A 14,152-nucleotide genomic window follows, 5' to 3' on the forward strand; every position below is an offset into this window, starting at 1 on the left:
GAATGGCGTTGGACCAATCCATAGAAATAATGGAACGCTGACAGCTTTAAAGTACGTCAACATTTTAAAAGAACGACTAGTGGATTGGGCCAATGAAAATATGTCAGTCATTTGGAAGTTTCAGCAAGACAATGACCCCAAGCACACCTCTGGTAATACAAAGTTGACATACTCACAAGTTTATTCATTCGACTCGCCAATGGTAAAAGGGTAATGCTAGAAACTTGCCTTATTTTCAAGTCCCTTATGTCGTCTGAACCTGTCCAATCTCTTTCAGCGACCTGTCAAAAAAATGAAATGACAATATCAAAATCAGCTTAGTATCTACAAAACCAAGTTTAAATCTTTAAAACAGCTAATAACTCCCTTAAGTAGAAAACATATACAAGTATTTTGATAATCCATAATTTGAAACATTTTCAAATTATTTAAAGTGAAAGAGCCTTATAAGTAGCAAGGTTTGTAAATTCATAAGTTCTGTGCAAATATTTAATAGAAAACACGTAATTTTTTACTATCAATTTTGGCAAAATTGAAAAACATAGCAAAAACATGGCTCAATCATCTTTCAACAGCCTACGATTTACGTTGAATATAAAACAAATCAAAATATAAATATCAAATTTTAAAGCTCCATTTTTCAAAATATAATTATTGTTTTGTTTAAACTCGCAACGAATCGAAAACATTAAAGTTTTTTGAAATTGAATTCATACAAAAATAAATTTTTAACTTAACAAAAGCAAGTAACATACAAATTTCAAAAAATTGAATTATTTTCTTGCAGTTTCATAATTTTCGATAAACCATTTCACCGATGTGTTTATTGATTCCTCAAAGTTGGAAAACTTAAAATCGGGCTTGAGTGTTCTTAGTTTCTTATTAGAGGCAGTTTTCTTATATTGGCCATCAGCTTTGCTAGTATCACAGACGATTTTTCCCTAAAACATAAACAGATACAAAATAGGTAAAAGGTAGAATCGAACAATTAAGAAGTTGTGTAAACCTTGAAATTAAATGCTTTAGCAATTGAGGCGGCAACTTGTAAGATGGTTACTTCATCTGATTCATCAACTGTGAAAAGAGAGAATGTTAGGTACCCCATACGAATCCTTTCAATAATATTTTTTATTTTTACCTGACAATATGATTGGATCGACCTTGTCGTAGTCTTCCAATACCCAGAGCATTAGTTTTGCCAAATCTAAGGAGTATATGAACTGCCTGAGAGGCTTTCCACTCCCAAAGACCGTGAAGACCTTATCTTCTTCTTTTGTCGCTGTATCTTCGTTTATCAGTTTATGCATTCGATAGATCATCCCTGGAATGACGTGGCTGACTTCTGGTTTGAAATTGTCGTGGGGTCCAAAAATGTTGCATGGAATCACCGAAGTGAACACGGAGCCGTTCTTTTCGAAGTATGCTCGATTTTGGACGTCAATCAAACGCTTGGCATAGGAATATCCAAAGTTGGAGTCATGAGGTGGCCCGTTGTGAACCATGGTCTCATCTATGGGATATGTAGTCTTGTCGGGGAATATGCAGGTGGAGAGACAGGAAACAACTTTCACGCAGCCATGTTCGAAGGCAGTTTGTAGGACATTGTCGTTAATTTGAAGATTCTTTCTCTAAGTGGGCATATTGTAAATATAAATAAGAAATTCTTATTTTTTTTTTGCGAATTACTCACCAAAAAATCAAGATTGTTGTTCATATTATAAAACAATCCGCCGACCATGGCAGCCAAGTGGATGACATGAGTGGGCTTCACTTTCTCATACAGTGCCTTCGTTTCAGTCAGGACTCTGTAAAAAAAATTAAATGTAATTGGATTTTCTAAAAAATTAAATTTGAATTCCTACGTGAGATCTCCGTCTTTTGAACCGGCAAAGTACCAAACATCTGATGTGTTCCTCTCTTTGATCACGGTTTCTAGCGCCTTGCCAACGAGACCAGTTCCTCCAGTAACAAGAACTGTTTTGGTCATTTTTCAATTTGTTATTTTTATTTATCGTTATTTATTGCAAATATATGGTTTTTGAGTGGAATTTGAAAAATAACAAGGATTTTAAAGAAAAACAACCAAATCATATGTTTGCTCAATGACGTTGATGGCTGCCGAGTGACGTTTGGTCTATTTGTGACAGTTGTCATTTCTGAAGTTCGAAAAGGTAGATAACAAAATAGAGCCGTTTGGTAACCTGCAAACTCATTTTCGATAGCTTTTTTCAACGAGGTAAGGTTCAAGAGTTAAGTAAAAGAATATGAACTTCTAAGTAATTCTAAGTTTACATATACTATAAATTCGAGATAAGACGTAATTGATTTCGATCTAAGAATGATTTTAATGTAACAAACAGATTTTTTTTCTTAATTTGAAGTTAGATCTGTGACATTTCACATTTAACAAAAGGAATTCATTCATTTTATTTATGAGTAATTTTAGTCCAAATTCTTAGTTTCAGGGGAAATTTAGAGAAACTTTTGAACCAACATTTTATCACACTTTATAATAATAGATGTCCTTGGTTGCTTGGTGAAAGAAGAACTTGTTGAGACATACATACAAGAAATTGCGTTCTGAAATGCACTTTTATTTTTTCATCAAAGCTTCAAGAATGTGAAAGTATTGGCGGAAAATAGTTTTAATTATTAATGTCACTTTGGATCTCTAGTTTGAGAAACCCATTCAGCTAAGCAGTCCAAGAAAGTCAGATATTCATTTCACATGGGAGAAATCAAACCTTAAATATTTTAATGAAGTGCAAGTCAAAAAACTAAATAAAATCACAATTTTGGTAATTTTTGTATTAAATTATGAGAAATATTGTTCATTAGAAAACGAAGTTTGAGAGTGGCACCGCCAGCGAAGCTTCACAATCCTGCAAAAAATTAAAAAATTGATGGGCAGCAAAACTTAGACTTTTTCAGAGGTATTTTAAAACCTTAAGTTTTTTTTTGTTTTAAGCTTATATTTATTTTTGTAGGTTAAAAAACCTTAATGAATTTTGAACAAAAAAATTCAGTCCTATATGGAGTTTTTCCGAAAAGCTTTTCACACGAAATAGTTTTGTTCCGTATTTTAAAAAGCTATCATTAAGCATTATTCACATGAACACGATCAACGAATGAACGAATATTCGTCGATTTTGACATTTATTTCACATGAGAGTTTTTAATTCGTCGCGAATAAAGTTTGACTTTGACCACTGAAACCAAAACAAGAAAGATGTTTTTAGGTTAAGTACGCGCGATTATTTTATTCGTTGGAAGTGTGGATAATGAGGAACGCGAATAAAGTTTGACAGTTCGTATTAAATTTTTCGCGACAAATAAATTTGTTTTCTTAGATTTAATAATATTATGATATTGAAAAGTAAAAGTATGCATCATAAATCATATAGAAACTATATTGCGATCGTTTTGTTAAAAATTTGTGTGGAAATATATGTTCAAACGTATATAAACTCACATTTTGTAAGTCATTCGTCGTTCGTTGATCGCGGTCATGTAATGCTATGTTTTCTATGTTTCCGAATAAAATTTCTTTTCGAATTTGAAACTGACAGTTTGGAAAATATGTTTGTTCAAAAAACCGAGCTCTCAATAAATTTCCCACTTCTGTTATGGAAACAGAGAATGGAATCTGAACCTAAGTTTTTTCTTGAATATAAAAAATGTTGCAATTTCCTCTTAAAATTGTGGCCACTGAGAGCCATGGTACGATTTTTGTAAGTGGACATACAAACCTACCATCAGATCGTTTGCTGTGACATTTTTTGTTGACAAAGATTAAATAAATCCACCAATAAGATAATGAATATTAGTTTTTGTTTTCTTTTTTAGTATTGCAAAAAATTAAAAATGTGAAGAATAGTAAAATATAAATTCTATACTGAAAACAATAATTTTAAAAATATAAAAATGCAAAGCATAACCATTCATGCTATTCCTTGAGGAAGAAGAAGAAGAAGAGGCAACACTTCGTCGAACAGTTTGGAGGCAGTTTAGAGATCACTCCAATCCGTTTTCATGCTTGTCGGAAGTGCTCATTAGTTTAAAATTTCGTACAGAACTGTACCTGCATATTATAATTTCTTAAACTTTTTCCTACACGAAAATAGATGGTGCCATAAACGTCATTGGTTGAAGGCTAGGATATTGATTATTCGGTTCTTGGACTAACTGTTTTCAAAATTTAGCTTGGTTCGAAACCGGATACACAAGTTGATAAAAGAAAATATTGTCGCTGCAGTCGTTGTATTTAAGAACCTTGGTTAGAAATCCGATAGAAAACGATGTGATTTTATGCGGGTGAATTATTTCTCTCCTTACATCGTTAGCTTCTTAGGAGAATACAAATAATATTCTCCTCTCGTTTCGATTGACTATCTCAAGTTCGCGACACTAGCGACAAATACGTCATGTGGTCGCCCAAAAAGTTTCTGTTCATGACTTATTTTTTGTTCCTTGAGTTCAATTAAAAGTACTTTATGACAGAAATCATTAAGTTTGATCAAAAATTTGTAATTTAACTTTGAATACGTTTTAAAAAATTAAAGCAACTGTCTGAGAATTACTTTAGCAGTATCCTATGCCATATGGGTCTGCTAAATTGATATAACGGTAATTACTAAGCACTCAATTGCCTAAGTACATGATAATCACCTTTTAACATACAAATTAATTTCGATGAGAATATTCGACCAATTTCGGAATTTGAAATCGCCACAGCCTGCGATGCGATGGCGATGGCGGCGTCAACACAAATCAAAATTATACCAATGTAAGTAAACTCATTACAGGTGCGAAAACAACCCAACGCCAGACACCATTAATGGTGACAAAATATCTGCAACTGTCTTAAGTGGTGGTTGCATATATTCTGTGCAAATATCTCACAGCAACGACACCACCTTTCGACAACCTCCTCCACGGCCACCACTCCACCGAGCCGTCGCGTCGAGCCACCATGCCACCGCCGCAACGTGTCGTCTCGTTTCGTTACGTCGCGTCGTCGGCCGCCCAACTCCGGCTCCCACCTTCACCAAACAACATGCATTCCAAACTCTTGTTAACTACAGCAGCACTTACTTTGCATATAACCGCGGCGGCGGAGTGGTGGCGGCGCGGCGGCCGGCGTGATGCAGGCAGACAACTCTTGGTTCTTGGACGAGACTACATCTACATCGCACTCCACCAGTGCCAGTCAGTTGCTTTACTCGTCCTTCCCTCATATGAGCTCCACCAGAAGAGGACAAGTGAATAAAAATCGATTCGATTGATCGCACTTCGAGCTGCGGTTTGTTTTGCACACACCTTTGTTGGGATTGGGACTTTGGGACCCAAACATCGCCATCGGAATCGATCGTTTGTGTGCTCACTGCTCAGTGACATAACAATGGAATAAAATTATTTGCCCAAGCTGGCGGTTGTTACAGCGTAATTTGTTTGGCTCGACTTGGAGCGGCCGGCCGGCCTGTGCGGCGCGATGGCGTCCTCTGCACCACCAAGATCGGCCAAGTCCAAAGATTAGGATTCAATTCATTCGTTTTTCTGGGGAATCACCCTAAGTCTGATCGTGCTTTTTTGTCCTCTCACTTTTTCCGCCACGTTTAATCCATCGATTCGGATCAATTTTGGATTGATGCTGGGCTGACGGTAGACGGCCACGGCAGAGGCACCTTACTTCCATATTCCATTCATCTGATGCGAAGCTGGACGCCGCGCTATGGTGATGGTGCCGAATCGATCACGGGGAGTGTGTGTAGGCCGCTTTATGCGAGTTTTGAAAGATGTCCAACCAAAGGCCCATTGATCTGGGTTCGATTTACCTGTAAGCGCACACACCGGCCACGCCAATGAAGATGGAGATGAACTACAACATGACATTGTGCAAAAGTGATTTCACGGTCATCCTCGTTCTCGTCCTCGTCCTCAGTCCGTGCCACTCGTCGACATCCACGCCGAACAACCACATCTCTTTCTCTCTCTTTTCTTCCTCCACGAAAAACGGACAAACTGTTTCAGTTCAATATATTAGCATATAAATGTTCTGCAGTTACTCAGATAAATCGATTGTTTGGCCCCTTTCCATGCCGCTCATGTCCAGAGGATCAGTGATCGGAGAATCGGAGGATGCGGCGAGCGGACGTAAACGTGGACGTGAACGTGACTACTACGGCAGTGGCGCGGCGAGGCGCAGCTCACGAGGATTGCCGCCTTATAAATCCTCCTTTGACAAAGTGCAGGCATTTGCCTGGACGACTTATATTGCCTGCTTTTGTGGCAGAACTTGCAAACACAAACGGATGGATAGATGGATGGACGTTGGTTGGAAGAACGCATTTGCAGATGTAATAACGAAATCAATGCAAGGAACCTTGGGCCGGAATTGGGGTTTGGAGGAAGAGGGAGCACGATGCGATTGTGTGGCTCTGCAACGAATGGGGGACAGCTTCGTGTTATGGCCGCAAATTTGTCTAATCATTGGGAAGAGAGATGGTGGATAGCCGCAGAAGCAGACGTGCCGTAGAGTAAATAAAGTGAACACGTTGTTTACGCGACGGATCAGTTAATGTAATTCGGAGTGTCTCGTCGTCGTCTTTGTCGTCTTCGTTGTCCTCGTCCTCGTCTGCGTTGTCATCCTCTTCCCAGAGATTGCAGTGTTTTCAGTTTGGAGTGCAGTGGACGTTTAAACGTAAAGGGCAGCAATTTCGCTTTGGTGCTGTGCTGAGTATAGTGCTGTTGGATGGGATGATGGTATAATGTCATTTGCCGTGGAGGAGCCATAATCGGAGATTACAGTTTGAGATATGTCACAACAATGAGGACTTAATACAAGAAACTCTCTGTGTTGGACAAAATGTGCATTTGGAGACATTTGCATGAGTAATGGCTGCTGGAGCTGGGTTGCCGGAAGAGCTATACATCGCCGTATAGCTTAGGCATATAGGTTTATAAGGAGCTAGATATGTTCTTAATTGACTTGTAATGACATTTGTTATACAAGTTGTTGTAGATGATATGAAAAAGAAAAGCTTCTTTTTCAAAGCTAAGGAATTATAGAAAAGGGAATTAGAATCATGAATGTAAATGATGTTTATTATTTAAGGAATAGAATTTAAGGTTGGCAACACTATTTTAACTGGCAGCCATTTTGTTAACTGTCAAGTTATTTATTTAAAGTTTGGTTTGACATTTTAACATGAATAGACTTACGTTTCAACAATGCTTCCAAGTTATGCAAAACGCTTCAGAACAAGATGACCGTTGATTCAAATTTTCATAAGCGAATTTTGATTTGTAGCGATGGAACTCAGCTTTAGTAAAATTGATTGAATGAACAAACATTCCGTATTTGGAGCTTGGAGTAATGATAAACCTTAAAGCCTACATCCACAAAAACTGCTGACTGTTGGGGGATAATTGTTCCGTACTTCTTTAAAAACGATAATGGCCAGAATATTACAGTCAATGGTGACCGCTAAAAAGTTTATGACTACTGACTTTTTCGTCCATCAATTGAACAACCATGATATGAAGGAGCTGTAGTTTGAAAAGATGGTGTAGGGAAACGCGTTATTCAGCTCGGGCCAAAATTGATGTATGTACCTATTAAACAATTTTTTTTGGAAATCCCATACTTTCACGTTACGGATCCTAGAATTGGCGGTCATATGCAAGAAATCGTATTTAAATTATGATATCAGAAGATTATATTTCGAATAAAGAATATTTCATGTCAATTTAAAAAATCATCTTTGTTTTATTCAAATACAATTACCTCTAAAAAAACACCCTTTATTTGATTGTTTTAAAAGGTTTGCTGTGTTTAAAATCTATCTGAATATTCTAAATCATCTATAAAGTCTTAAATCATACATAAGTTAAGCTATTTACAGACATTTGTGGGACATTACAATAAGTATTGTTCGATTTTTCAGTGTTCTGAAAAAATGTGTCAGTTAAAACCATTGTCGCGTTTTGCCCCAAGCCTTGAAATCAATTTTGCATCTCCACAGAATGGCAGGTTCAAGAAAACAAGGGACTTGAAAGTAAGGTAAGTTTCTAGTATCTGATTGGCCTAGTTGTCAACAAATTACCTTCCAATTAAGGCATTGGAAAGTTGACTGCAAGGGTTAAGAAAAATTTTCAAGCGAAGTCTACTTATGTATGTCAAAATGACAATTGGTCACGTTCCTTTATTCAACTAAAATCTGAACTTTATTACCCTATGATTTCTTTGTTTTCTGCACAATGCCATTTAATATTTTTTTTTGTAAAATGGTTCCTTGCCAAATTGGAGAAGAAATAATTAATATTTCATTACAATTCAAAATACAAATCTTAATGGACTTGTAGCTTGACTGTGCAGTGTTGTACCTGTTTTATATTGGGGTATGTTCTTAGATTTGGTCAGCCGTCGTTCATGAAATTGAAGTTGTTGTAAGTGACCCATTTATAAGCAGGGTCGAAAGATTAAAATGAACATTCATATGTGAAATGTGGAAGACTTGAAGTTTAATTCTGACAGTAAGGAGTACTCATGGAGCCGCGTAAACTGTCAAAATTTTTACTTTACTTAACCACAACGGCCACTGGTAAAAAGTGGTAAATTTAAAAAATTACAAATAATTCTTTCTAGCCTCACTTGTTTAAAAAAAAATACAAAATTTTTTTTTTTTTTTTTTTAAACCAAAAGTAAGCTTTCTTCAGCATTGTTTTTAATTCTGTGGTCAGGAAAATTTACAAAAATTTTAACTTATGTCGTTTTTTAATTGTTTTTGGAATCATTGATGCCAAAGACAATTTTTGCAGTTTTTTAAATCTCGCAAATATTACAGAAGAAAAATATTAAACATGTGTGACTCTTTCCTTGATTTGTGCGTTCCAATATTAATTCAAAATAAAAGAACGCACTTAAAGTGTGTTTCACTTTGCGAACAAAGCTTTCGAGACTCTTTGAGTTATCCCATTATCCGAGTTATCAACCTAAGAAATCCAATTTTTCTCTGATCGAATATCGATACTAGAAAATTTTTTATTTTGTATCCGCAGCCAGATTTAATTTGAAGTTTAATCTGCAGCTGCTTGTTGTACTTGTAATACATGGAACATCCACTGCAGATACGGATAGCTGTGCCAAAAAAACACACCTTATGTCATTAATAGTTTTTGTACGACGAACTGAAGGTAGAGGTTAGTGAAGTAAAGTTCCAAGTTTCAAATTTATGACACTTGAAAAACTAATTAGCAGCCTTGGTCAAAATTTACGTTCAAAGAATGGAGTTGTCTAAAAATGTAATCCTTTATGTTGTCTAAACCAATATCAATGCCCAATGTCAAAGATAGAAAGTGGACAAATATGCATCAGTTATCACTTAAACAACGACATTTGACAATTTCATACGTCATCTGATAATATTTGACAGCTGACGTTTAGGTAAATGTCAGATCTGACAATATTGTTATATCTTACTATCGCCTTTACTTTAAAAATGTATGAAATTTACTCAGAAATATTAAACGTAGCAATGCAGTTGATTTACCAAATTTCAGGAGTTAACCTGGAAGCGAATGAACTAAGAAAGTAAAACTTTTATAAGTATTTGAAAAGTTCGACTTTAGCAAGTAAGTGACATCTGTAAATAAATAAGTTGGTATGTGTTTATTGTTTCCTAATTTTTGGAAGAAGTATTGTAAATAACGAAGTTCTGAACAAATTGGTAACATTGAGTTGCTATTACAGTTAAAACATGTACATTTTATGAAGTTGCATCACTGTTGTGGAAATGATGGCTGGATCATTAAAAGCAAGCATTAACCACCTTAATTGATGGAAGTCTCTAAGATGTGAGTGTTGCATTGTACTTTCTTATATTTTTTGAATTCCTTCTTCCAATCCTAGTCTCATCTAAACTTCACTCCTTGGCGACAAATCTTCATTATTTTATTTGGAAATGCCTTCAAAATATTTGATGTCTGAGTCGGATGTTGCATAACATCATATTTCCTTTGAATCTATCTTCACAATTCATACAAAGATCACCTCTATTACTTAATTCACACTTCATGATAAATGTCAGTGAATAGAAAAAAACAACAAGAAATGAAAACCCGCTTACATCATAGTTCCCTCTCTTCTTCGAAATTGAGTCACAAATTTGAATATTATTTTCAACTAAAGTAGAAAATACAAACCGTGCACAATAACTCATAAATAATGACGTCAACCAAACCCAACCAGCTAGACATAATATGCCCAACCCGAACCGAACCGTGCCCGAAAAGGCCCCCCAACAAACGCTAAACAATAAAAAGCCACCATCTCACATTGTCGGATATTCCGCCACAACAATTTATCATACCTCAATCTCAATTAAGGCAGACAAATCGCAATTTAAGCCATTTGCTTCTCCTTTGGCGCACGCAAAACTCCTTCGACGTTACCACACCGTCATCGTCGTTGTTGCCGTCCGTCGACGCCACAATCAAACCACAACCACCACAAATCCAGGTCAAATTGTCAGTCAGACCTAAAACTGAGACTAAGACCTGACCAGATGCTGCAAAGACTCAAGTCTCGCAATATATCTAACATAAAAGGGCTCTGCCAGTTCGCGAACAATGGTTTCAAATGCGCGATAATAATCGCTCCTGCTGTTGAATTAGCTGACTGCGATAATATAAAATAAGAGACTCCCTAAACAGGCGCTCGCGCCTCAGACAACATAAAAACAGTTATGCCATTAAGATCGAAAGTGTTCTTCCTGGACCATTGAAACTGCGAGTGCACGATGACGCGATGATGGTATTGGAGGCGGCGGACCCGACGAGAGACGTTCAACAACGAACAATAGTCTCTGGGCATTACAAAGGACCATTTTGTTAGCAATCACGGTGATGACGATAGTGATGAGATGCCATCCTATAGCTTCTAAACTTTAGAGTCTTCTCCCGCATACAGAAGAGAGACAAGAAAATCCTTTTTCATCTTTCGGGAGAGGGGAAAAAAAGTGAGAGTGAGCATTTCCATTTAGACAAAACAGAAGTGGAAAACTTAGCCAGCAGTCGAGCCACCTTTAGACAACATAGCAACAAAGGAACTCAGGTCATGTGACTTTTGTGTCTAAATGTGCGATGAAATTTTATTAGAGTCACGATTTTATCGCGCCAGCAATTTTCACACCACATGAAATCGTCCATGATGTCGACCAACCGACAACCCACAACAACGAACGGTGGCGACGGCGGACGTTTTGAGGTCTTCGATGGATGCAACAGCCTTCGCTCTGTACCACCACCGAAACCAAATCCTAACCACACCGTCAATTATAATATGAAGAAGTTGTATAAGCTTGGTTTCCGAATCTAAAGTAGCTACCTTCAACTAGTTATTACGAGGAAATAATAAATTGCCTTAACTACTCTTTTGTTTATTACGTATGAACATGTAGATTTATATCTACCTATCTATTACCGTTCTCTATGTTAAGGCATAAAAAGTGAATTCCAAGGAAGAAAGAAAAATTAAAAAGAGGCTGGGATGCGACCCACACTGATAATTTCCCATTCCGTCTGTCGAGTTGTCTTGCTTAAAAGGTTTTTTTAAATCAATTTTTCCTATTTTTGTATGTGAAAAAACGGATGGTTGGATTTTTATAAAAAATGAATGAAAGTCGAAAACAATATTTTCTGTGAGATGAAATTTGTTTGAAGGCATAATATCAACTTTTTGAAAATATATTTAAGTACAACATCAATTTTTACAAAATTTTATTAATTTTTGTTTAGCTTTTATTCTTTTATACGAAAAATTGTCAATTTGATTTTTCTCAAAATTTTACCAGATGACATAAACGTTGTTTTTTGTTGCACAAAATTATTAAATTTTCGTAAAATTTTCGAGAGAACAAATATTTTTTTTTAGTTTTTTTTTAATTTATAAAAAACCGTTAATTGGATTTTTTTCCAAAAATATATTTGTTTGGTATCACGTTACAATATATATCTACTTTAAAATTTCGATATATTTTCGTGAGATATTTTGGGTTAGCCAAAATGTTCACCATTTTTTAAATTGCTATGGTAAAAAGAACACCCATGGAATTTTTTTGACAGTTTTTTTTTTTTGAGAAAATTTATTTGAAGACGATATCTCTACTGGTTCTTGAGCTATGGGGGACGAAAAAAACGTCGAAAGTACGTACACACGCACGCACAGAAATCTCTTATTTTGACTTTAGGGACCTTGAAACGTCGAGAAATGTCAACATTTTCATTTCGTCAAATCGGGCCGATTACAATAACTGACTATAGGAAGTTAAAAATATTTTTTCAATTGCGTTCTTAAACTTCTAAAAACGAGTTACCTAAGCTTATCAAAAGTAATTTGATGGTTTACTGATAACAGGGCAGGATTTAGAGGTCCAGAGGCTTCGAGGTAATAAAGAAGCGGAGGCCCCCTCGCCCCGAATTATTTTCAAAAAGTAAACCATTTTTTTCAATCGAGTTTTTCAATAAATAATTTATTGTGAAACCAAATAGATTCCTTTTAGTATTCAACAAACACATATAAATACAAACGGAAAAACAAATTATCTAAAATTAAATTTTAGGGTTAACAAACGGAATCTTTCGAGCTTTTTTCGCCGAAAAATCGTTGATAATTTCGTTGAAATCCAGTTCTCGGAGTAAATCGCTTCCGACACTCAGGAGGGAAAGCTTCGATAGACGATTTTGTCCCATCGTGGTTCGAAGGCTATTTTTGTAATTTTCATTTTTGAAAATGAGCTCTCTTCAGTGCAATTCGTTACCATCAAAACCAAATACATTGTCAATGCAATTTCGAGGTTTGGGAATGTAGCTCTGAAATTTTGATTTGCGAAAATTTGGTAGTAAAATAGTTCCGCCGATTGATCTGTTCAATATTCCTTTTCCTAAGTGTATGAGGCAATCAAAGACACAAATTAAACCAACTCATTACAAAGACTAGGCTCTAAATCGTCCGGATACACTTTTACCAATGCCTCTGCTGCAGCGTCTAAATTTTCAGCATCCATCTTCTCGATGTGATTCAGGAATCCAAATCTCGAACGTACATCTTCATAGGCATGCAATCTTTCAGTAAGAGAAACGGATAGCTGGTCAATCACTGGGATGTAGGCGGATACTTTGTATTTTTCCTTAGGTGACAGATTTGCAAGCAAAGCGGTTTCAAGACCACTCATCTTTCTTCAGAAGGTGCGTTGCTTCATTCCTCACTATGTCTTTTTGGAAGATATGCTAGTTAGAGCTTCTTCAATTTCCGAATAGCCGTTTACTAAGGCTTTCGTAGCTTCAACTCGACAAGAATAACAAGCGTCGCTGAGCTTTTTCAAGACTAAGAACTGGTCGCTTTTCTTCTCCGATAATTTCTCAATCAGAATTCGATGCTGCTCTGTACTGGCTGTGAAAAACGTGTACAAATTCTGCACGAAATCAAAGAATTGGACAAATTACCAATTGGTCAATAATAATTAATTTTTCCAAGAATTGAAGAACACCGATTCTTCATAAAAAAAATTTTCGAGACACGGAATCGAATACCCAACCTCCGAGGTTGCTGACAAGAACCACCCACTCCCTCAAGATGGGTAGTGAATTGAAAGTGCTTCCATTTGATATTTTGATATTTCACTGATTGCCTGATTGGAGTGAACAAATATAAATCAATGATTTCTGTTATTTAAGATTAATATAATTAAATAATCATTTAGGTACAAATAAGTGCAGGTTGTAGGTAATGGTAAAAGAACAAAAAAAAAGATATCAAAGGAAAGGATCTTTACTAGTGTTTATTAGTTGGAATTTGAATTTTATAAGCCTCTATTGTGAAGACCCCTCGTTTGTGAAGGCCCAGGGGCTTTCGCCCGGTTATAAATAAATACAATTAATTTGGTGGCGCAACAGTCCGTAGAGTACCAGGCCCTGGTGACCCACAATTTTCAACCATTCCTGTGTGTGGGTAAATTGCAGGTATGAAGGGGACCTACAGTTTATATGCCGAATCCGAACAGCTAATTTGAGAGAGTACTTTTTCATGACAAGAATTTACTCTTAAAGAATTCGTCAATTCCTCGCAAGAGGCAGTACCCGAGAATAAAAACAT

At 36.2% G+C, this 14,152-nt stretch overlaps 1 protein-coding gene across 1 annotated transcript; it reads right to left on the minus strand.

Annotated features, from left to right (window-relative positions):
* Positions 1 to 632: 632 nt before the first annotated feature.
* LOC129951570 (probable GDP-L-fucose synthase) lies at positions 633 to 2,125 on the minus strand. Its single transcript, XM_056063792.1, has 5 exons — positions 1,863 to 2,125; positions 1,691 to 1,805; positions 1,139 to 1,628; positions 1,007 to 1,074; positions 633 to 941 (listed from the first exon to the last, which is right to left on the minus strand). Exons 1-5 carry the CDS (start codon positions 1,985 to 1,987, stop codon positions 774 to 776), a joined length of 966 nt encoding a protein of 321 aa, XP_055919767.1. The 5' UTR covers positions 1,988 to 2,125; the 3' UTR covers positions 633 to 773.
* Between the last annotated feature and the right edge of the window lie 12,027 nt (positions 2,126 to 14,152).

The sequence above is a fragment of the Eupeodes corollae genome, chromosome 3 (genome assembly GCF_945859685.1).
Source record: "Eupeodes corollae chromosome 3, idEupCoro1.1, whole genome shotgun sequence".
Taxonomy (NCBI): domain Eukaryota; kingdom Metazoa; phylum Arthropoda; class Insecta; order Diptera; family Syrphidae; genus Eupeodes; species Eupeodes corollae.